This window comes from Coccinella septempunctata, chromosome X (genome assembly GCF_907165205.1).
Source record: "Coccinella septempunctata chromosome X, icCocSept1.1, whole genome shotgun sequence".
Taxonomy (NCBI): Eukaryota; Metazoa; Arthropoda; class Insecta; order Coleoptera; family Coccinellidae; genus Coccinella; species Coccinella septempunctata.
Genome location: NC_058198.1, coordinates 20,987,492 through 21,010,968, shown reverse-complemented (window position 1 = coordinate 21,010,968; position 23,477 = coordinate 20,987,492). Strand labels below are relative to the sequence as shown.

General features: G+C 40.5%; 2 protein-coding genes across 2 annotated transcripts; one reads left to right on the top strand and one right to left on the bottom strand.

Moving 5' to 3' along the window:
- Nucleotides 1-1,842: 1,842 nt before the first annotated feature.
- On the top strand, nt 1,843-5,868 carry LOC123322353. The gene is made up of 3 exons (XM_044910296.1): nt 1,843-2,812; nt 2,883-4,215; nt 5,636-5,868. Exons 1-3 carry the CDS (start codon nt 2,024-2,026, stop codon nt 5,866-5,868), a joined length of 2,355 nt encoding a protein of 784 aa, XP_044766231.1. The 5' UTR covers nt 1,843-2,023.
- Nucleotides 5,869-11,732: 5,864 nt separating this feature from the next.
- On the bottom strand, nt 11,733-13,437 carry LOC123322351. The gene is made up of 2 exons (XM_044910295.1): nt 13,343-13,437; nt 11,733-12,603 (listed from the first exon to the last, which is right to left on the bottom strand). The coding sequence occupies exon 2, from the start codon at nt 12,555-12,557 to the stop codon at nt 11,733-11,735; it is 825 nt and encodes a 274-aa protein (XP_044766230.1). The 5' UTR covers nt 12,558-12,603; nt 13,343-13,437.
- Nucleotides 13,438-23,477: the final 10,040 nt, after the last annotated feature.

Sequence of the window (23,477 nt, the reverse complement as noted above, 5' to 3'; positions counted from 1 at the left end):
TAATTTCTCTAATTTTAGCACCAAGTTCACATTTCACACCACTCTATTAGAAGCTTATATACTTGTATTCACTCTCATTTTGTATATATGTCACCTCAGATTAACTTTACACCTCTTACGATCAGACTTCTCAGGCCTCTTAAGTTTCAGGTACCTCTACGCTCAAGTTGGACACTTCGAAGGCTTCTCATAGACCAGATCGAAATCCATCTCACTACACTCAGCACTCCGAACAAAGGAATACACTCAATTAACTCTCTTGGACAGACTGGTTTGTGATAACGCTCGAGGAGGTCCAACCTGATTTCAACTCAATAAGTATAATTTATTATAAACTTTTGCATGTCTCTATTACCTGAAACTTATGATACTTTATTTCTATTCTCTAAAGTTATGAACTGCTCTTCTTGTTTCATCTCAATTATGAATACTACTCATTAGTTCTTTCTACGTTTACAATATTTCATTTCTCTACATTACATTTGTAACACAACTCACCTCAATTTATGTACTCTCATACAACACCTTCTGCTTTTCTAATAGATTTGCTATTCCTGTAAGCGTTGGTAATCATCTCTCTACATTACATTTGTAACACAACTCACCTCAATTTATGTACTCTCATACAACACCTTCTGCTTTTCTAATAGATTTGCTATTCCTGTAAGCGTTGGTAATCATCTCTCTCACTCTGTCTCATTACACCTGTCTCACTACATTACATATCTCTAACTTCTCAAGTTGTCACTGCAACCTTCTGTTTTTCTGATAGCGAGACAGTTTATGAAATCGTAAACTCTATCACTGTAAACGTTGTGCTTGCATGATAACACTCACATCAATTCATAACTATCAAGCTCGATTATTATGCAACTCAAAATACATAAACACGTTTTTAAGTAGATCTATCTCAAATCTCTCAATTCTTATCAAACGCATAATAATTGATCTTGTTACTCGATACATGAAATTCACTCAACCTGCTCTTTCTCTCAAGCAAATACAACGTTGATTTTCTCATTGAAACATTACTCTCAAATTCTCTCAATAACTTCTCAATACTTGTAAATAGGTTCACTCTGTTTAGATGTTGTATATAATTTTACTTCATGCGAGTGTCTATTTATTATGTGACGTGTTTGATATACAATAAAGATTTTATTTTACCATCTCCAACTCAATCATTTGGTAACAGTCCACTTTTAAGTAATTGCCAAAAATCTCAACACCCAGATTTTTGAACATTTGGTCCTTCGGGCCGGATGGTTGAGTTGGAATAATCATTCATTCATATCACATTCATCTCAAAAAGGTCATGTCTCAAAAGTCGGGAAGATCTTCTCCATCTCCAAAAGAGGATGACGCTCAACTCCAGGTCCCTCCTACTCGATCATCCAGATCTTCCACATCTTCGCAGCCTGATGTGGGACCTCAAACTCGCTCGGCTGGTCTTCCCACCAACCTCAAATTGAAAGTCGCTACTCAACTGAGTAGACTACAACTCATGAAGGACATCTTCTCCAAGCTGTCCAACATCTCAACATGGACTGTGCAAGACCTGTCACACACTCAAGAGCGACTGCAAGACCTTCACAAGAACTTCTCAAAGACTCACTCGTATTTTGAGTCAGCGTGGCCTGAGTCGTGTCTCGACCACGAATACTTCGCATCTTCAGTCTTCTTCGAGGAATACTCTCTATTCCAATCAGCCATCTCGAAATTAATACAACTCAATATGTCACTCAATCCTGTGGATTCACAGCCATCCACTTCTGCTCAAGCCCCTCAATCTTCTCAAACTCGTCCTCGATTGCCTGACATCTCAATTCCCACTTTCTCAGGCGACTTCTCAAAATGGCCTGCCTTCCGAGACCTTTTTCAATCACTCGTGATCAATAGCACCTCAATTTCTGACATTGAAAGGTTACATTACCTTCGGACATGTCTCTCTCACGAACCTCTCGACACCATCTCTAGTCTTCCCTTAACGGAAGTCTCGTTCCCCATAGCTTGGAAGAAGCTTATGGACAAATATGAGAATAAAAGGCTGCTCCTCTCTTCTCAATACACAAAACTTCTCTCCTTCTCATTGGCGAATCAGAAAAATTCTACCGCCTCATCTCTTCGTCAATTTATTGACAGCATCGTCAATCCTCTCCAAAGTTTGAAAGCTCTAGGTGAAGATCTAGAGCAGAACAACAATCTTTTGGTGTTCCATATCATCAATCGTATGGATCACGCCTCTCGCACTCATTGGGAAACTCTCATCTCCTCTAATACCGAATTTCCCTCCTTCGCTCAGTTGATGGAGTTCCTCCAATCTCGCTCTAGAGCTCTAGAATGGACTGAGTCCAATCAGAGACAGTCAACTCAAGAATCCTCTCGCTCTCGCACAACAGTGCACACCATCTCTCAAAAGGTTACAGCTCAAAGTAAACCTTCTCCTTCACTCATCTCAAGCAAATCGGCCTCCTCGAACACTCCAATCTCAAAAGTCTCTTCTATGCCCAGTTACACCTGTGATGATTGTGGACACGACCACTTTATTGCAGATTGCCCTAGCTTCTCCAAACGCTCACCTCAAGAAAAAGCTGATGTAGTATTACATCGCATCCTCTGCTCTAACTGCCTCGGTAGACATCATCGCCACTCTTGCAGAACGACAAAGATCTGCAAAATCTGTGGAAGTCGTCATCATACACTTCTACATGATGCTCCTCTCAGCAGTAAACCACACTGCAAAGTTCCACCGGTACCCCCTCGAGTGCTTCCACAATACGCTCTCACATCTCAAAAATCTGCTCAAAGGGAGGTGAGTTCTAGCAACTCAGCTCTAAAGCCGTCAAAATAGTTCGAAGAAACGTTGAATTATTTTTCTTCAGCTACCTCAACCACGACTCAACACTCTCCTCGCCACTGCCATCGCCCATCTCATCACCTCAACAGGATCACACACGGTTCGACTACTCATCGACAGTGGATCCGAGCTGACCTTCATCTCTCAAGATCTAGCCAGAAAACTCAACATCTCTAGAAGGAAGTCGCATGTTGTAATTGTGGGAATTCATGGAAAGACTTCTAAGACACAAGGATCTCTCGCCCTCACTCTCAAGTCGACGTATGACCATCAAACCATAAATATTGATGCTCACATTCTCTCATCATCTTTCTCTAATTTGCCTTCCTTCTATACATGTTTTCAGCAATCTCTACATCTCCAGCATCTCAAGTTAGCTGATCCAGAATACCACATCTCAAGAGCCATCGACATCATTTTGGGTGCTGATGTATATGGCTCAGTTGTTCTTCCTCAGATGAAAAAAGGCCCTCCATCATCTCCAATCGCGCAACTCTCAATCTTCGGCTGGCTAATCCTAGGACATGTGTGTCAAGAACAGGAACGCCTTCCAATCCAATCTCCAATGTTTCATACTGTTCAAGATGAAGATCTACATCATCTCCTCACTAAGTTTTGGGAACAGGAAGAAATTCAACCAACGTCTACGTCACATCTCACCTCTGACGAGCAAGAATGTGAAAACCACTTTGTCTCCACTCACTCTAGGCTCTCCTCAGGGAAATACGTAGTAAGATTACCATTGAAATCATCTATTGACGTCTTAGGTTCTTCCAGACAACGAGCCTTCCGATGTCTGCAAGCCTTGATTCGGAAATTCGACAAGGATCCTGACTACTCTCTGCTCTACCACCAATTTCTCGATGAATATGAACTCCTCCAGCACATGCAACCAGTCTCGTCAGAAAAGGTCAACTCAAGATATTTTCTTCCTCATCATGGTGTTCTCAAAACAGACAGCTCTACAACGAAACTGCGAGTAGTCTTCAACGGCTCCAGCCCCACCTCGACTGGCATTTCTCTCAACGATATTATGCACACCGGAGCGAAACTACAACTCGACGTGATTGATGTTCTTATGTGGGTGCGTAAATTTAAATTTGTCTTCTCTACAGATATCACAAAGATGTACAGACAGATTCTTGTTCATCCTGATGATTGGGATCTTCAAAGCATCCTTTGGCTCGACTCAAACAACAACGTGAAGACATACCATCTCACAACAGTCACATACGGAACAAGATCAGCTCCATTTTTGGCAATCAGAGTTCTTCTCCAACTTCTCAAAGATGAGGGTCACAACTTTCCACTAGCCATTCCTCCACTAACGAAAGGTCGTTATGTCGATGATATTTGTGGTGGAGCAGATACTGAACATCAACTTCTCGAAATTGCCAAACAACTCCAGAACCTTTGCATGGCGGCCGGCCTTCCGCTAGCAAAATGGCAGTCAAACGTCTCAAGTCTCTCTCACGTCGTTCAAGAGGAAGAATCAACCCCCACTCCAATCTCATTCGATGAAGGTTCTCACTCAACTAAAGTGTTAGGTCTAATCTGGTACCCTCAAGAAGACTATTTCACTTTTAAAGTCAGCTCCAATCTATCTGGGTCTTTGATCACCAAGCGATCAGTTCTATCTCATATTGCTAAAATATTTGATCCACTCGGTTTAGTCTCCCCTGTTACGATTAGGGCTAAAATGTTGTTGCAGGAATTATGGCTCCAAAAGTTATCATGGGACGAACCTCTACCTCAACTACTCCAACAGAAATGGTACGACATCAGTGAAGATCTCTCTAAGCTGGCCAGCATCACAATTCCAAGATGGATTAACACTCAAGAGGGTTCTTTCATCCAACTCACGGCTTCTCTGATGCATCTCAACTCGCCATTTCAGCCGTTCTCTATCTTCTCGTTCGAACTCCGTCCAAGGAATGCAAAGTTACAATGCTTTGCTCCAAAACCAAAGTATCGCCTTTAAAACCACTCACAATCCCGAGACTCGAATTATCAGCTGCTCTTCTCCTCTCTCGACTCGTTAATTATGCGCATAATGTTTTAGCTCTCAACATTCACTCAACCACTCTATGGACGGACTCCTCAATCACTCTAGCTTGGATCAACACTCACCCTTCACGTTGGAAGGACTTTGTACGGAACAGAGTTGCAACAATCCAAGATCTAACTCCAAGGGCCCATTGGAGGTATATTTCCGGCAAAGACAATCCTGCTGACTGTGCATCACGAGGGTTAACTTCATCTCAACTTCGCAACCACTCGCTATGGTGGACGGGACCACCATGGCTTTCCAAGTCAGAAGATTCATGGCCAAATCGTCAGCCGGCACCGACAACCGACCATGAATCAGAAGCAAGACCAGCCATCTCCATACTCACCTCCACTACGTCAGACTACTCATGGGATCTCATCTACAGGTATTCCAGTTTGAATAAATTGTTAAGAATCACCTCTATTTGTTCAAAGGTTCTCGCACGACTCCAACGCAAGCTGGATCCAGCACACCTCACACACCTGACTTCAACTGACTTGGATGCATCTCGAAGGCAACTCAAAAAGTCTACTTTCCACATGAACTCAAGGCTCTTCAATCACACACTCCACTTCTCTCTTCACATGTATTCAGTAGACTCACTCGACAACTCGACAACAATGGTGTAATTCGTGTAGGCGGACGAATTTCCCATTCTCAGCTCGACCCAGATAGCAAGCATCCAACTATTCTTCCTCAACACTCTCAATTTACTTCTTTGGTTATAGATGAAACTCACCAAACAACTCTACATGCAAGGCACTGTGGCACCGCTCTCAACAACTCATGGCACAACTACCCACATCTCAAGTGCAGCCATCTCATCCATTCCTCCACACTGAGGATTGAAAGCAGTCTGTTCGCTCCAGTTATGGGTGGATTGAGTAGCTCAGACACTGGAGTGATGGATTGCCTCAACTTCCTCACAATGGATAATTTACGAAGACCTACTCGATTATAATCAACTCCGTTAATTATGGCGGCCGGAATGTTAAAAATTGGAGTAATTTTTAACCCAACTCTATCACTAGATGCACATCTTTAGCAACTCAGTGACTACGTTTATCGTTACATGCTTCTGTGAACGTAACCTTTAAATCGCTGTCAATCAGCTGCTCAAAAAAACCGGTGGAACCTGTTGAATCTGTTCAATTTAATTCATTCTTTTTAGATTCTTCGTTCGCTCAAGTGAATTGGAACTTGGTCTAAATTCTTAACGTGATTTTTAGTGCACTCTCAACTTTTTCAGTCAGCTCAAATCTAATAATATTATTTTATATTATAATAATCAATCGATCAACATCTCAAAAAGGTACAGTACTTTTTTCACTCAACAAAAAATGTAATCATTTTTTGCATGTGTCACGTTACAATTTCATTTTACATAATTTTCCTCTCAACATTCACTCCATCGCTATGCATTTTCTCACTATTACATTTGCAATATTCTGCTGTACATCTCTATATCATATTTGCATGTATATTTTCTCAATTTTCTCCAAATCTCTCAATCAACCACGTGCTCAATGTACCTAACTGCTTCAACCTCCTCAAAATGCATCGATATTTCATTCACTGTGAATCACATCACCTCGACAATCACTCACATTTTAATTTCTCTGATTTTAGCACCAAGTTCACATTTCACACCACTCTATTAGAAGCTTATATACTTGTATTCACTCTCATTTTGTATATATGTCACCTCAGATTAACTTTACACCTCTTACGATCAGACTTCTCAGGCCTCTTAAGTTTCAGGTACCTCTACGCTCAAGTTGGACACTTCGAAGGCTTCTCATAGACCAGATCGAAATCCATCTCACTACACTCAGCACTCCGAACAAAGGAATACACTCAATTAACTCTCTTGGACAGACTGGTTTGTGATAACGCTCGAGGAGGTCCAACCTGATTTCAACTCAATAAGTATAATTTATTATAAACTTTTGCATGTCTCTATTACCTGAAACTTATGATACTTTATTTCTATTCTCTAAAGTTATGAACTGCTCTTCTTGTTTCATCTCAATTATGAATACTACTCATTAATTCTTTCTACGTTTACAATATTTCATTTCTCTACATTACATTTGTAACACAACTCACCTCAATTTATGTACTCTCATACAACACCTTCTGCTTTTCTAATAGATTTGCTATTCCTGTAAGCGTTGGTAATCATCTCTCTACATTACATTTGTAACACAACTCACCTCAATTTATGTACTCTCATACAACACCTTCTGCTTTTCTAATAGATTTGCTATTCCTGTAAGCGTTGGTAATCATCTCTCTCACTCTGTCTCATTACACCTGTCTCACTACATTACATATCTCTAACTTCTCAAGTTGTCACTGCAACCTTCTGTTTTTCTGATAGCGAGACAGTTTATGAAATCGTAAACTCTATCACTGTAAACGTTGTGCTTGCATGATAACACTCACATCAATTCATAACTATCAAGCTCGATTATTATGCAACTCAAAATACATAAACACGTTTTTAAGTAGATCTATCTCAAATCTCTCAATTCTTATCAAACGCATAATAATTGATCTTGTTACTCGATACATGAAATTCACTCAACCTGCTCTTTCTCTCAAGCAAATACAACGTTGATTTTCTCATTGAAACATTACTCTCAAATTCTCTCAATAACTTCTCAATACTTGTAAATAGGTTCACTCTGTTTAGATGTTGTATATAATTTTACTTCATGCGAGTGTCTATTTATTATGTGACGTGTTTGATATACAATAAAGATTTTATTTTACCATCTCCAACTCAATCATTTGGTAACAGTCCACTTTTAAGTAATTGCCAAAAATCTCAACACCCAGATTTTTGAACACTGTAGAAAGAATTTCCATTCCACTGCTGGATCTTCTTCTAACTTCATTTCGGATGGTGGCTTGGCTGACATGGATACGTACAACGAATTTTCTTCTGATTTCATCTCGGATGGTGTCTTTGTCATTATTACAATTATAATTCAATATTATTTTTCCACGAGAGGATTTCAATTTTCCACACACGCTTATGTTCGCGTCGACTGCGCCATGTGATGTATTTCGATTTGATAAAAACAATTGGCTAGCTCGGTGTCTCATTTAATACTGAATTCACAATATGTACAAACATCTGTTATATACATTACAGATTCATCAACAAGAGTGTTTTTTTTTTAATCATTAGGTCGCAAACTTAACTTGCTTTGGACTTGAATGATCTCTCTCTTGTCAAGATGATATTTCATATGTACCTTTGCTTGACTCGCTGGAGAGTCTCTTATTTCAATTCACATGACACTGGGTTGGAAGGAACACAACAGAAATTGATATTTCATAAATTTATGAAATATCCTGCATTGATAAATTATATGAAAATTACAGTACTTGCCTGTTTGCATGTGGAATAATTGAAAATGAAAAATTTGTGGAGAGAATAATAATAATATTTTATTTTAAAGGAAATGCTGATGCTTCAGAAACTGCTGATATAGCAGATTCTCCACTGGGCACTTGTTGCTGTTGCCCAATTCATAAAAACAACATACAAATAGGTAAGAGTATTCGAAGTTTAAAGTTTTTAATGAATTTTAATTTTGAAATTTGTTATAAATAGAGGATGAACTAAAAAAAATAAAGAAATAGTTTGCGTTTTTGACAAACATCATGGCTGACATGAAGACAGATCTCGGAGAGATCAAATCTTCCTTAGAAGACAAGCAGGGCGTTCTGTAATAATGCACCCCTTATCTCGATCAGTGGAAGAGCGGCTTTCCACTGGTCATGGGGTGATTATTTTTTGATGTTAAATACACTAATTGAAGGCCCTCGAAAGGGGAAAAAATGTGGATCCGGCCCGTCGCACGAAGGACATTGAACTTATTATTATTATTATTATTTGACAGATGAGAGTTGAGGCCATGCCTATAAACTCACAAAAAATTTAACATATAAGAAAAAAAAATGCTCGATTATACAATAAGAGATAAATTCCAAAACAAAAATACAAAGTGAGCAGTCCTTCAAAATCATCCACGAAGAAGCCAACCATCGTAGTTGTTCTTGAATGAATTCACAGATGACGACCCAACCACAGATGAAGGCAACGAGTTCCACACACTAAACACCCGATTCGACAAGAAGTGCTGCCTCTGAACCGTCCTGAAGTTCTCTCTTCTCAGTTTTAAACAGTGACCCCGCAAACGGCAATCCGTATTCATCGTGAACAAGCGACGCAAGCTCACACCAAAGAGATCGTGCAAAGCACGGAAAGTTGTTAAAAGGTTACCACGAGTTCTCCGGTCGGCGAACCTAGGCAGGCTCATTATGGATAGTCTTTCATCATAAGAAGGGCGCGAGATTCCGTAGGGAATACGCGTGGCACGACGCTGGAGGTTTTCGAGCAGGGACATATCGCGAGACAGAACCGGACACCACACAGGACCAGCGAACTCGAGGATGGGTCGCACATAAGTTCGGTAAACCAGCGCACATGTACGTGGGTCACACTTGCCAAATGACTTCTGCAGCAGAAACAAGGATCTTTTGGCCCTGCTTACAGTCTGAGAGATGTGCTCAGACCAACTCAAAGTATCCGTCACTATTACACCAAGATCACTATGGCTGCTTGAAACAGGAATGGGGATACCATTAAGTAAGTATTGATATCGCGGATTCCGAGCACCCATGTGAAGAACCACACACTTATCACTGTTGAGCGGCAGCTGCCAGTCCTGGCACCACCTCGAGATAGAGTCAAGATCGTCCTGAATAATGCCGGCACTAGTGGGATTACCAAATAATTTGGTGTCATCTGCAAATTGGGAGATATTCGAGACAACGCAGGAGGGCAAGTCGGATATATACAACAGAAACAAAAGTGGACCCAAAACAGACCCCTGGGGGACTCCACTCAAAACATCTCTGGGAGAAGAAAAAGAATCCCCAACACGAACCTTAAAAGATCGGTTTGAAAGAAATGCCTCAATCCAAGAAAGCAGGCGCCCACGAATGCCAAAGTGCTCAAGTTTGTATAGGAGGCGTCTGTGGGGCACACGATCGAATGCCCCCGAGAAAAGTCAAGGTAAATCACATCAACAGGATCACCCCTGTCGAGGGACATCGACCAGGCATCAACACAGTCGAGCAGATTAGTGATCACCGAGCGACCCGGCAGAAAACCATGTTGGCATCGGGGGATAAGGTTATGGCCCAGCGCAAACCGCAGCACCTGTCCATGGATAACTCTTTCGCAAACCTTCGCAACAATTGGTACCAGGCTGATAGGACGGTAGTTAGCGGCACAACGCTTGTTTCCCTTTTTGAAAATAGGTGTCACACGTGCACTTCTCCAGTCAGACGGCAGCGATGAAGTCGCAAATGAGCGGGCAAATATAAGAGAAAGAGGCAGCGAAATGGAGTGGGCACACTCTTTCAGAAGTCTGGATGAGATTCCATCGGAACCAGGTGAGGAGTCAACTTTGAGAGCAGACAAATGGGTCTCCACGATGGATGGAGAGAAAATTACATCACTAAGTTCAGCGGATAAGCGAGGATTAATCATCCTAGGTAGTTGGCCAGTTTCATGCGTGAAAGATGCCGCAAAGGAATCAGCTAAAACGTTAGCAGACTCTTCCGGACCTGAACACAGTTTGTTGTTCTGGTCGTAGACCAATGGAGTATCCACTTTAGAGTTCAAAGTTGATCTGACATATTTAAAAAATTTCTTGCGGTCTTTAGATCTTGCTATTTTAAGTTCGTACTCCCTTTTGGCATTTTTTATTGTGGCTGATAGGTAACTAGAAAATGCTCGGTGAGCATCATAATCCCTTCGTTTTCTGCCACGAACATACCTCCGCCAGATTGACCTCTTATGACGAATCTGCCTGAGGATTTCGGCATTGATCCAAGGTTTAGTTGGAATGAAAGAAACATCCTTCGTGACGGTGCAGCGGTCATACAAACCCAGTAAAGTCTCAGCAAAAGAGTTCCACATCACCTCCACATCAGCAGCAGGTTGCAGCAAACTCACCCAGTCAACTCCTTCGGCCAAACTGACAAGTTTTTCGTAGTCAGTGATCTTGATTGACTTGGTAGCTATATTATTTGCGGAAGGAAATTTAAGTAGTAAAGTTAACCGAATCACAACATGGTCGGATTTCCCGAATGGGGGATGCTGTTCGATGTTGGACACAATGTCGGTATCATTAACGAGAATCAAATCCAGGAGGGAAGGAGACTGTGTACCTCTGAAACGAGTTGGAAAGTCGACCAATTGTGTGAGATCACTATCACGGATCATGTCCGCAAAAACAGCTGATGCACTGTTATAGATTTTTGATGATAAGGGCCAAACTACATCCGGCATGTTAAAATCACCAGCTATGTAGAGGTTCTTCTTTTTAGCTGAAAGACTTGCGAGCAAAGCGGCGAGTGGTCCATCAGAAACAGAGGGACGGGGACGATAGATGCAACCAATCGAGAAACAGCAGGAATTGCCCTTGAAGAGATCAATGAACAAAGAGTCGATTCCTGGAAAATTGGGACTCGAATGCTGGACAGAGAATGAATTGTAGATTTGGCTGGACACATAAATGCACACACCACCGTAGCCCACAGTTGTTATGCTGTCACTTCTGTAAATAGAGTAGCCTGGCAAAGTGACCAAGTCATCCGGAATGTCGGGACGGAGCCAAGATTCAGCCACAAGTACAAAAGTGGGGCGATAGGATGCAACAAAAGCCAGAAGCTCGAGATATTTTGAGGATAAAGACTGAGCATTTGTATAAACGATTGACCACTCGCATGTTTCATCTAATTCCTCGACCGCGCAGTATGATCTGTTTTGGTAATGGTAGGAGTGCCAGAAATATATTTGATGTCAATGCCAGACTCTCCTGCACCTCTTCTGCGTCTGAGCTCTTCGCGCAAGCTGTCGAGCTCTTTAACCTGCAGAGGCGTTTTGTCATCCGAAATGATGATTCTATGATAATCTGGTACACTTTTTATCAGTGCTTTATTCCTAAGAATTTTGTTAACAATCACTGAGTTAGAAAAGGAAACCTTGAGAATTCTTGGACGATCAGTAGAAGATTTACCGATCCTCGCAACTGAAACGCACTGATTATTAGCATCTGGCAACACACAATCGAGTATACTTGAAACTGAAGACAGGTCTTCCTCAGCGCCAGTCTCAGGAACCCCACGGATAAGGATATTATGTGATCTCCGCAGACGGTCAAGTAATTCAGATGGTTGTAGACTAGGGGTGGTCCGGTTGTTAGTTAGAATCCCCTGCTGCAAGGACTCAACCTTCGACAATCTGTGACTCGCAGAATCCACCACAACTTTGAGTGAGTTCTGACTGTCTGTCAAGCGGTCGATCCTGGACGAACAAGAAGCGATATCCAAATCATGCTGACTGATGGAATGTGAGTGCCCAGTTAATGTTTTGTCTAGACGAAGTAACTCAGATGAGTGCTTCTCCAAGATGGACTTACATTCAGTAAGATCCGACTGAAGTGTTAGTTGGGTGGTTTTTATAACGGCAATATCATTGGATATCTCATTTAATTTCGACATAAGTAAGGTGAACTGATCAGCATTCAAAGTAGTCGGAGAACATTGAAAATCACTCATCTTTGACGAGGAAGTAGAGTTACTACGAAGAGATCGCCCCTCCCCCCTGCAACGATCACACTCCCAGCTGGTACCCAGCAAGCTCAACTGCTCCGGTGGCAGACAGTCTATATGAAAGGAACTTTTACACTTGGAGCAGCTGGAGAAACGAGTGCCTGAAGTTTTCTTTGAGCATATGAGGCACCGAGCCATCAGAGCCTCGTAAAGAATGCTAATTAATGAAATTGAATCGCAGATGTTCAAATAAGGAAGGGAAAAGGGTAATACAGATTTTTCACTCTCATGGGCCGATATGAGAGGCTTTAACACAGATAGGGAAGGCCACGGAAGGAAAAAGGTATACAGCCAGTGGATAAGGAATGAAAAAGAAACTAGGAAAAAAGAACAATCTACAGAAACCACGGAACGAGGAGTCTTTTCTATCTCTTCCAAATATTCAAAGAGGTTGTTCCGCAAACTAGCAATGACCCCGGTGGGAGATTTCCCAATATAGGAAAGTAACAAATACGCGAGTACAAATCCTAGGAGACTACTCAGCGCACCGTAACAGCTCCGCTTCTAGCGCTAGAAATACTGGTCTCGGTTCCCGTGTGGGAATGGGAAACCGGTCGACGTTGAAAATAAATTACTAGTAGTGCGCAAGTGGTGGGGAGCCGCAACCGCACAGACGTGAAGACGCGAAAAATGTAAACAAACTCCAACTGATAACAAAATAAAATAATTCACACTTAGAAACCAATTCAGAAAAAATGAATCTCAATAAAATTCAACGATGGTTTTCGTACCTTTGAAACACTCACAATCTCTCTGCGAAAACTCGGAAATCTTCAACGGTTATTATACAAATAACTAGTTCAAAACTGTAGAGGATACAGAGATACGTCTCGACAATCGAAGCACAGATGGTATGATATAATGAATGAAGTTCTTATTTTTTTTCTGAGGAGAAGTTTAAATGAAACTCATGAAAAACTTTAACAAATAAATCTATTGGCAAAATAAAATTGGAACTTCTCTACAAATACGTACTCGGTCGAAGACGACCAACAAAAATCTTCAATTTCTTAAACATATGCAAATGAGCGCAAAACAATAAACCATATTTTCCGTTACAAAAATCTTGGGTTAAAATTCAACTGCCCAACTTAGCGCGCAATAATAAATCAATACTTTATCAATGAATTTTAGAGGAGCTTTCAGGACTCTGGACAAATAAAAAAAAATTGGAACTTTCTACCTTTTCTGCGACTGCTATTGGTAGGACGCTGCCGATGAAGAACTTTTCGACACCATACTTTACCCGCACAAATCGGCGAATTCTTTACACTTAACCGAACTTCCCGAACTTTTCCGTCGCAAACGTTTTTCGCTTTAAGATTCCCTATCCAAAAATTTCAACACAAATTTATATCTGGTCTTACTACGACTCAAAAAAATAAACGATCACTCCTCGAATACTACTTTACTGATTCCGGATAAAACTGACTTTAACTCCAAATTATTTCCGTTCTCTTTAACTACCTATTTCCCGATATTCCGTTTCTACTTGAACAAAACCAACAAAACAAAGGACTGGACTCTTCTTTATACTGAACTTTTCCAAATATCTATGAGCCGACCGAGTCTCCGATTCTATTCCGTGATCTACCTATACTTTTCTCTTACTTCGTGAAAACCTATTTATTCTAAGTCCCTTTTCTCTTTCTTTAATGACTGACTCTACAAAAGACTTTATAATTCCTCTACTTATCCGTACCGACTCGAAGGGGTATATTTTTCGATATTTTACAGATCACGTCCCCGGACCGACTTAAAGGGGTATTCTTTTTTGATCACTTTCCTCGGACCGACTGACTAACTTTTTCCGACGTACTTTTTCCCCGGTCTTTCTCTCCCACGCTACGGGTGGTACCAAAACGTCCCAAAATCGAAATCATTGGACGATAATTCTTGCTGAGTTGAAAAATCAGCGTTCCCAAGCTCGGCGGTTACAAGAAAATTTCGGCTACTTCGAATTCTGAGAACTGTTTTCCTCTCAGGGTCTCCAGACTAATAAATCTTTCTTAATCTACAGGACTGACCGCTTTCACCCGTTCTGAAGTCCTCATCACCGGATATTGGAATCAATTACATAGGCCGGCGATCGCCGGTTGCTCTCCGAAAACGTACATTGTTTCAATATCTGCAGAATTTCTGACTGAGTGACACTAACTCTTTCAACTCCTATCGAGCTGGTTATTATTTAAATTCCCGCGACTTGATACCGCCTGATCTCAAGCGCCTCAAGGTGTCATATTTCCAACTAAAAATCGCCTCTGCAACACGGCTGCAACAATGTATGAAGGTTCCAGCGATACCTCGTTTCAATTATCTCAAATTAATTCGAATTCTCTTATTCCGATTCATTACAGTTCCAGCAACTAAAAGGGACTCAATATTCACGAGGTTCCAGTTCCCTTTGGACGACGAGGACTCTTTGAAAACTGTGGAAGAGTATCTCAGTGTTGAGGAGAACTTCGAGAACACGGTAATAACTATACTATATTATATATATACATTGTTGGGGAAACTCAGTTTATAAGAGAGAAATGTGGACTGTATTGTATTTTAGTTAGAAAAAATGGCAAACGAACGATCTGGCATCAGGAATCTTACCTGTCTGCTGTTCAACGGTGTTAATCCTTTTTGTCTTCCTGAACAATGGCACGTGCACGGCACTTTGCGGAATATTTATCTTCACTAGCGTGTTAGAAGGGAAAAATAGAGCGATTCTTGGCAGGTTTTTTTTAGCGTGCGATGTTTACACTGTTACGTCTTCTGTTCATCTCATGCATGTGTTACCCGTCTTGGGTCGAGGAAGGGAGACCCCTGATACCATGTGGCGCGAAAAACTTTTATTTTAAAAATTAACGTTAGTTTCCCAAACATCCTGCCCCGGGAAAATGTTTGCAACATTTTAAGTATAAAAAAAATTAAATATAATGAACGAATGGGTGGCATTCGTTTGCTGAGCAATTTATACCAAATAACTATAAATAAATACCCAAATAGCAAAATAAGAAAAAAAAAATATATTAGCAATTGTTGCTTGTGCACGAAAATCCCCAATGTTAAATTAATATAAAATTTAATGGAATAGCAAAAAAAATCAGATTATCACTCAACAGGGAGCGGGCAGAGTTTCACTAGTGGTCGTGTCAGAAAACCTGAAATCGTTTTCACTGTGGCGACCCTAGTGACATTGTCATCGCCAGGATGCAATGCTACGATTCGAGCTAGGCTCCACTTCCCAAGAGGTAGATTATCTTCCTTGATCAACACAAGAGAACCGAGGCGAGCACAGATTACAGAGTAGAATAGATCTGACACTCACGTTCTACGATGAAAAATACAGTTTATCCCGCCCTCAGCGCCCCCATGCGGCTGCCACCCAACTAACCGGGAGAAATGTCGGTATAACAGGAAACTGCAATCGCATGGCGCGAAATTTAAATTAGGCCATTCACTGGTATTTTAGACGTCGATAGAATAATATGGATTATTAGGGCGAATTTGAAGGAGAAATAAAACATCTCATGAAAAGTATACATATATTGATATTTCCAGCACAGGAAAAAAAATATGGAAATACATAAGCTATAATTATGGCAGTGAATATATGAGCAGAGGTAAAATATCAATAGGATCACATATCTTCGTAAGACAATAATTATAATAAACAGTAATAATATTGTTCATAGGAAATGAGGTTGAAATTATTATATGTTCAGAAATCTTCAACATTATCCAAAAAGGACACAATGTTTGTTGGGAGTCGGTAATAGAAATCAAAAACAGCATGCCAAAGCTCAGAATGCATGAATAATTTGGAAAAGAAAAAATTAGTTGCCCAAAGACCTATGTGGATTTTATATTTTCCTGCAGGAAAAAAAAAACAAAAAACAACGACTCCCTGTTTTATCTTCCTCACGGTTAGATCACCAGGAATGCGCTGACATGAAATTATTAATAACTAAAGTTTTGAATGATGAAATAAAGTGTTTAAGATTTGGGTTAGTATTCCTTACTCCATGTGCTCTAATGTACCCAAAAAAGTTTTCTAAACAGTCTTGATTGAAAGCCCCAGTGAGAATATATTTAAAGTGATAATCATTGAATAGTTTCTGCCTAAGGTAAAGGAATGCTTTCAATGTTGTCACTATATTCTTCAAAGTGGGCACCACAATGGATCTTTTCTTTCGAGGGCAATAAAATAAAATACTGTTGAAAATTTGTATCACCTGCTCCCAACAAACATTGTGTTCTGTTTGAATACTAACCGTCTTCTTTAAGAGTTTCGCAGTGGATGTCCAAGCTCTGGATACATTCAACGAATCAAATAACTCATCCAAGAATAGTATAAAGTCAGCAGTGTCGATAGCCTCTCTGTGAAGCTGAAGCGGATGCTTGATTTCTAAAAAGGAAAATAGTAAATTTTTGTATTATTATGGTTAAAAAAAATACTTACCCCATTGAGAAATGAGCTTCATCATTGACCCCACGGAGTGGCTTAATACCTGACTACACAGTTTGACTTTCATTTCCATTAACACAATTTTTAAAGGGTTTGGTTGGATTGGTTTAAGTATAAACGATTAATGTTATAATTACGTGGTTCTTTGAATCAAATATTTCTTACAAGAAAATTGATTTCCTGATAAAACTGTCGAGTTCAATAAATGGGTATTTTTTATTTTTAATTTACTCTCGTTTGTAAACAAGAATTTGCATTAAAACATTGACACTGTTGGCAATGACAAATCCGATATGTCAGAATACAGTAATCTGTGGAGAACATGACATATATTTTCGTATACAGTGCCACATAGCGATTGATTGCAGAACTAAAAACCGTATTTGGGGTGGGGGTAAGGAAGTGTCAAGCCCCTGGAGGCGAGGCTGAGAAGTGAAGTCTAGCCACTTGCTTCGCTGCTGTAGGGTATGGAGATATTCGCGTCGCCATCGGCGCCAAAAATCTTGGTGTATGCGCTGTAGTAATTGCCATCGTGACAACCGATTCATTGACCAACTACTAAAATCGGGAGTAGGAACAACAGAAGGTGGCTCCAGGGTAAGAAAATGACCCGGTGTCAACGCATCAATAGAATCGACATCTGAGGAAAGCGGAGTTAACGGGCGTGAATTTAAACTTGATTCTATAAGCGTCAATATAGTGTTGAACTCTTCATAGGATAAAATTTGATCACCTATAACTTTAGTTAAATGAAGCTTTACTGACTTAATTCCTGCTTCTGCCAGTCCATTGAAGTGAGGACCAGAAGGTGGAGAGAAAACGAATTTGATTCGTTCTTGTTCAGCAGCGTCTTTTATCAATTTAAGCTGCTTGCTTGCTCCCACAAAATTCGTCGCGTTATCGCAAAATATTGTCGAAACCCGACCTCTTCTGGCGACAAATCGCTGCAAAGCAGCCAAAAAAATTTCTGCAGAAAGATCGCTTGCTAATTCTACATTAACGGCTTTTGTGGCAAGACAAACGAAGACACAAATGTATGCTTTGCACGATTTGACTCCGCGATGACGTGACAAAGTGATTAAAAAAGGACCTCCGAAGTCAACAGCGGAATGGAGGAAAGCTTTGGCTTGAGTGATTCGCGTTTCTGGCAGCGGAGCCATTGGAGGTTGAAATGACTTCGGTCGAATCTTCCAACAATAGACACACTTCGAAATCACAGAATTGATTGCACGTTTACTTGAAAGAATCCAAAATCTCTGAGAAATCAAATATTGGGTTGTTCGTGGTCCAGCATGCAAATATTTTTTGTGATAATGTTCTATAGTCAGCGTAGTGAATCGACTTTGGCGAGGCAGTAGGATCGGAAACTTTGCGTCGTGTCTCAACTGAGCGTTCTCAATTCGACCTCCTACTCTTAAAATTCCTTCTGAATCAAGGAAGGCGTACAATTTTCGAAGCGGCAGCGAAAATTTTTTACTCTCAAATTCACGAAAGAAATGTTTCTGCTGAACATATTTAACTAACATTAGCAGAGCGGTGTACAGTTCAGAATTGGTGAGGTGAGCATAAGTTGTACGTTGACGATCTTTAACATTCGATATGAATCTTAACAAATAAGCAGTGACTCTTAGTAACGTGTCAAAGGATGAAAACCGATTTATTAAGGTTTGCAGAACATGATCATCATCTGACAGAAGAGTTAAAAGGTTCAATGTTCGTTGTTCTTCTACTGGATATGAGAAGGATGAATGCGGAATGAATATCGATATTTCACGTTCTCTTAACAATGAGGGACCCGTGAACCAAATGTTAGCAGACAAAATTTTAGATGGTAAGAGACCTCGAGATGCCAGGTCAGCAGGGTTATTTTCTGAATTAATGTAAACCCAGGAAGTTTGCGGTATATGAGATTGAATGTATGAAACGCGGTTTGCAACGAATGTCTTCCAACGATTGGGCGTGCCTTTGAGCCAATGGAGAACAATTTGTGAATCAGACCAAGAAACTACCTTCTTTATCGATATGACATCACTAAAAACGTCAACAACAAAGCGCATAAGTTTAGTTAAAAGGACAGCAGCACATAATTCGAGGCGAGGTATCGTGATTTTCTTCAAGGGAACAATCTTAGACTTTGCGCACACAAAATGCGTAGTAATTCTGTCAGCGCCTAACGCTCGCAAATAGACTACACACGCGTATCCTTTTTCACTGGCATCACAGAAACCGTGAATTTCATAGAAAGCGTCAGGGGGAACGATTCGACGTTCAATTCTTAGTTCAGACAACAATGGTAATTCTAATTTGTACTGTTGCCACGTGCGAACGATATCATCAGTTGGAGTCTCATCCCAACCAAGCTTAGAAATCCACAATTTCTGTATCAAATGCTTGAATAAGAAAATAGTAGGGGCGACAAATCCAAGAGGATCATACACCCTGGCCAATTGAGAGAGCATAATTCGTTTAGAGCAGGAAGACTCGGTTAGAGGCTTGCAAAAGAAATTGAAAGAATCATCTTTAGGACTTGTGACGAGGCAGATTTTGCCCCGCCACGAAAACGAAATTTCTTCACCTATACTTGTATAATGCGACCTATTAACCGAAATATTTTTGAAGAAAACCGTTATATCATCATAGGGGGTCTTTACCGATTGATATTTTAACATTGTTTTCCACCGACTAGTTCCATATTTGTAGCAGAAACCGTAAATGTCTTTTGCTTTCAGAATTCCTGTATTTTGTAATTATTTCCGTTCAACCGTACATTTTCTGAGTCGAGAGCGGTCTTTCAACTTGTTCAGTTTTTCCGTCTCTTCAGTTGTTTATGTTTCTTTCCGAGCCGGCTGATTGACCGAACAATGGTGGGGCAAGGTTCCCAAGGAGAGGGGAGGTACTTCTTCAGCGCAGGGCGCTGAAGCGGCTGAAGGTCAGAGGAAAATTAATTGAGATCGTGCTGTGGAGAAAAGTGCCGAAGGTTGAATTGGAAATTGTGATTATTACGTCAGGAAGACAAAAGTTTAAGGCAAGTCACTCGTAGTATTATTATTTCTTACGTAGTGCATACCTGAGGGCTATTTTCCGCTTTCTTTAATCTGTTGGACTGGCTGAGAATACTTACTAACCGTTTAAACTTGATCTAGTGATCGTAGACTGTGTAGAGTGCCGGCCATCTGTGTCCGTGCGACCGCCGTGGGGTCCCCGTAGGACTTGGAGTTCCTACCGTATTTTTGGTGCTTATTTTGTTAATATATTGCCGACTTCCGACCGATCAAGTTACAGGTTGACAATTCCTTCCGACCTGCTGTCTGACTGGCAGCCATTTTGTGGACCACAGAGAGAGAGAGAGATAGAGAGAGAGAGAGAGAGAGCCAGCACTGCCATTCGACTGAGACCAGCTACGGTACCGATTTCCGCCGACAGAGGGTAACAGAGAGAGAGAGACAAGGAGAGAGAGACAGGGTGCACTGCCATTCGACTGAGACCAGCCACTGTACCGATTTCCGCCGACAGAAGGAGTGACTTGCCAGGATCTCAACAGACCGTAACTACCGTCTATTTTTTTTACCGTACTCCTCTGGAGTGACCGTACAAAATTTAACCGTATTTACCGTCTATTTCAACCGTATTTTTCCTGGAGAGACCGTATTTCATCAGCCGCCCTCACACCGACCAGGCCGCCGGTTGACATCGACATTCATTATTACTTGTACATTCCTGTCTATTTTCTTTTGTGTACAGTTTATTTTAATAGAAATAAATAGCTGAACATTTATTTTTGTGTTGCCAATTATTTTGCCAGTGAGAGTCTATTTATTAAATCAGTTTCATCTAAGAGTTTAGTTAGAAGAGGTAAGTACTCTTTCTAACGCCTAAAGAACGTTGAAAAGCAGACACTTAGAAGACGCTACCGCCCTAGTCTTCATCGATACCCTTCTCCACTGGTACTCAAGTCTACCCGGGCTCTCCAATTCTTTGGAGATTCTGTGAGAGACGTGGGGTTTGACTGATTGCCCCACTGGCGCCCGAGCAACCGTAAGGAGCGTCCAGGGTGAGAGAAAAAGCCCATCACAGACTCAATTCAATCCCAAAACTTTTAAAGGACATAATTCTTCAGTTTTCTGAAATTCGAGCGGGTTCATTGATAAATATGAGTCTGGTAAATCTTTCAGCAGAGTTAAATTATTGCTGCAAAATTTTCTCAACTGAAATCCTGCTTTTCCCAAAAGCGCAATAAGATCATCGCGTATCATTCGAGCATCTTCAATGGTGGGTGCACCAAAAATAAAATCATCGATATATGAATTGTTAAGAATTAGTTTTGCGGCGTGAGGATGATTGCAATTCTCGTCTTCGGCTAATTTTCGAAGAACTCTTAATGCTAAATAAGGGCTGGATCGTAATCCATATGTAAGGGTTTTCAGGCGGAAATCTTGTATTTCATTATTTGGGGCAAAACGAAAAACTATCCTCTGGAAATCACACTGATCAGGATCGACCCAGATCATTCTATACATTTGACGTATATCGCAACAAATTACATATTGAAAAAGACGAAAAGTCAGGATCACTTTGCATATATCAGGTTGCAATTTCGGACCTGCCATTAAAAGGTCATTCAATGAACTTTGAGAATTATTAGTTGCCGACCCATCAAAAACAACCCGTAATTTGGTTGATAAACTTTCTGGTTTCAACACGCAATGATGAATTAAATAGTAAGAGTTAGTTTCAATTTCATTAGATGGAACTTCTTCCATGTGATGCGAATCGAGATAATCTTTTATAAATTCCTTATATTGTGCATACAACTGCGGTTGTTTCAATAGCCGGCGTTCAAGCGAATGAAATCTCGAAAGAGCGAAATTTCTCATATTTGAAAACTGTGGTGTGGAATTATTTAAAAATGGAAGTGAGACAATAAATTTTCCGTCACTTGCGCGAGAAATTGTTTTTAAAAAATACTTTTCACATTCAGAATCTTCAATCCCAGAATTTGCCGTTTCCGGAACAGTTTCAATCTCCCAAAACCTATAAATGTCATTTTCAAATGAATTTTCAAATGAGCTGATAAAAATGAGGAGTTGAATTCTGTGAGACGCTGTCGAATTTTCCTATTAGAATGTAACCGAAGAGCGTGTTAAGAGCAACTGGTTGATTTGATTTTCCGGTGATACAGCCTGGAAGAATTATCTCCGAGAATACATCTGCTCCAAGTAGCAGGTCTATTGTACCAGGTGAATAAAAGAATGGATCAGCGAGCGATAGATTTTGTATATGTGACCAAGAATCAGTTTTTATTTGACAGCCTGGCAAGTTATCACATATTTTATCAACTATTATAGCGTCAGTGAAAAGTGCATGTTGATTTTAAATATTTTTTGATTTCAAAGAAATTGACACTCTACCTTTAGACAACTTAGTGTTCATAGAACCTAAGCCGCGAACCTCAATATAGTAAGTAGTTTTACGCAATTGTAATCGTTGAACAGCTTTTTCGGTTATGAAACTGTTCATACTACCGGAATCAATCAAACACCGGAATGATTGGTAATTACCATGTCGATCAAGTACATCAACACATGCAGTAGATAGAAGAACTTGAGAAGATTTCCGTACCAGTCCTGCACCAACGAAAGTTGTGCAGTCTGGCTTCTTAGGCGAAATAATTTGAGTGAGCGAGTCAGCGGGTGCGGTGCTTGAAGTCGAGGCTAATGTGTTGGATGAGCGAGTCTTACTGTCATCATGAAGCAGCGTATGGTGAAATCTGGACTTACATCGTTTACAAGTGTACGAGGATTTACAAGATCTTAGATCATGAGCGGAACTCAGGCAGTTAAAACATAATTTATTGTTTTTGCAAAATGTATAGCGATCAGAAACAGACTTTGCCGCAAAGGCGGGGCAAGTATAGAGTGAGTGATTTGCTTGACATAGTATGCACGTTGCGGAGGGCGATCTATTGACAAAAAGCGAAGTGGTAGAGCGATGCGAAGAATTAGAGCTTATATGTTGCATAGATTTTTTAATCAGTTTCTCAGTTTTATAATTTGCAGGCGTAGATGAAGCAGCATCTAAAGTTTCGAGTACTAAACAATGTCTATTTATGAAATCAGTGAGTTCCTTGAATTTTGGTACATCAGTGGATTCATGTTCCATTTCAAATCGAGTCAAAGTATGTTTATCCAGACGTTTCAGAAGCATCATTACCAAAATGAAATCCCAATGCTCTGTCGGGAAATTCAGCTTTTTCAAGGCGGCGACGTTTTCAGTAAATTTATCTAATAGGTTTCTGTAGGAAACTGCGGAAGGACTTGTGATCTTTGGAGCGTTTTCTATCTCAGACCAAAGACTTTGTGATTGCAAGCGGCGATTAGAAAACCGGTCAACAATACTGCGATAAGCGA

Bases quoted from the DNA above. Each gene is read 5' to 3' on its own strand.
- LOC123322353 (XM_044910296.1), top strand. From the start codon at position 2,024: ATGGACAAATATGAGAATAAAAGGCTGCTCCTCTCTTCTCAATACACA. The intron at 2,813-2,882 runs GTGAGTTCTAGC...ATTTTTCTTCAG, and splicing joins AAAAATCTGCTCAAAGGGAG to CTACCTCAACCACGACTCAA. The intron at 4,216-5,635 runs GTGGAGCAGATA...CTTTGGTTATAG, and splicing joins TTATGTCGATGATATTTGTG to ATGAAACTCACCAAACAACT.
- LOC123322351 (XM_044910295.1), bottom strand. From the start codon at position 12,557: ATGAGTGATTTTCAATGTTCTCCGACTACTTTGAATGCTGATCAGTTC.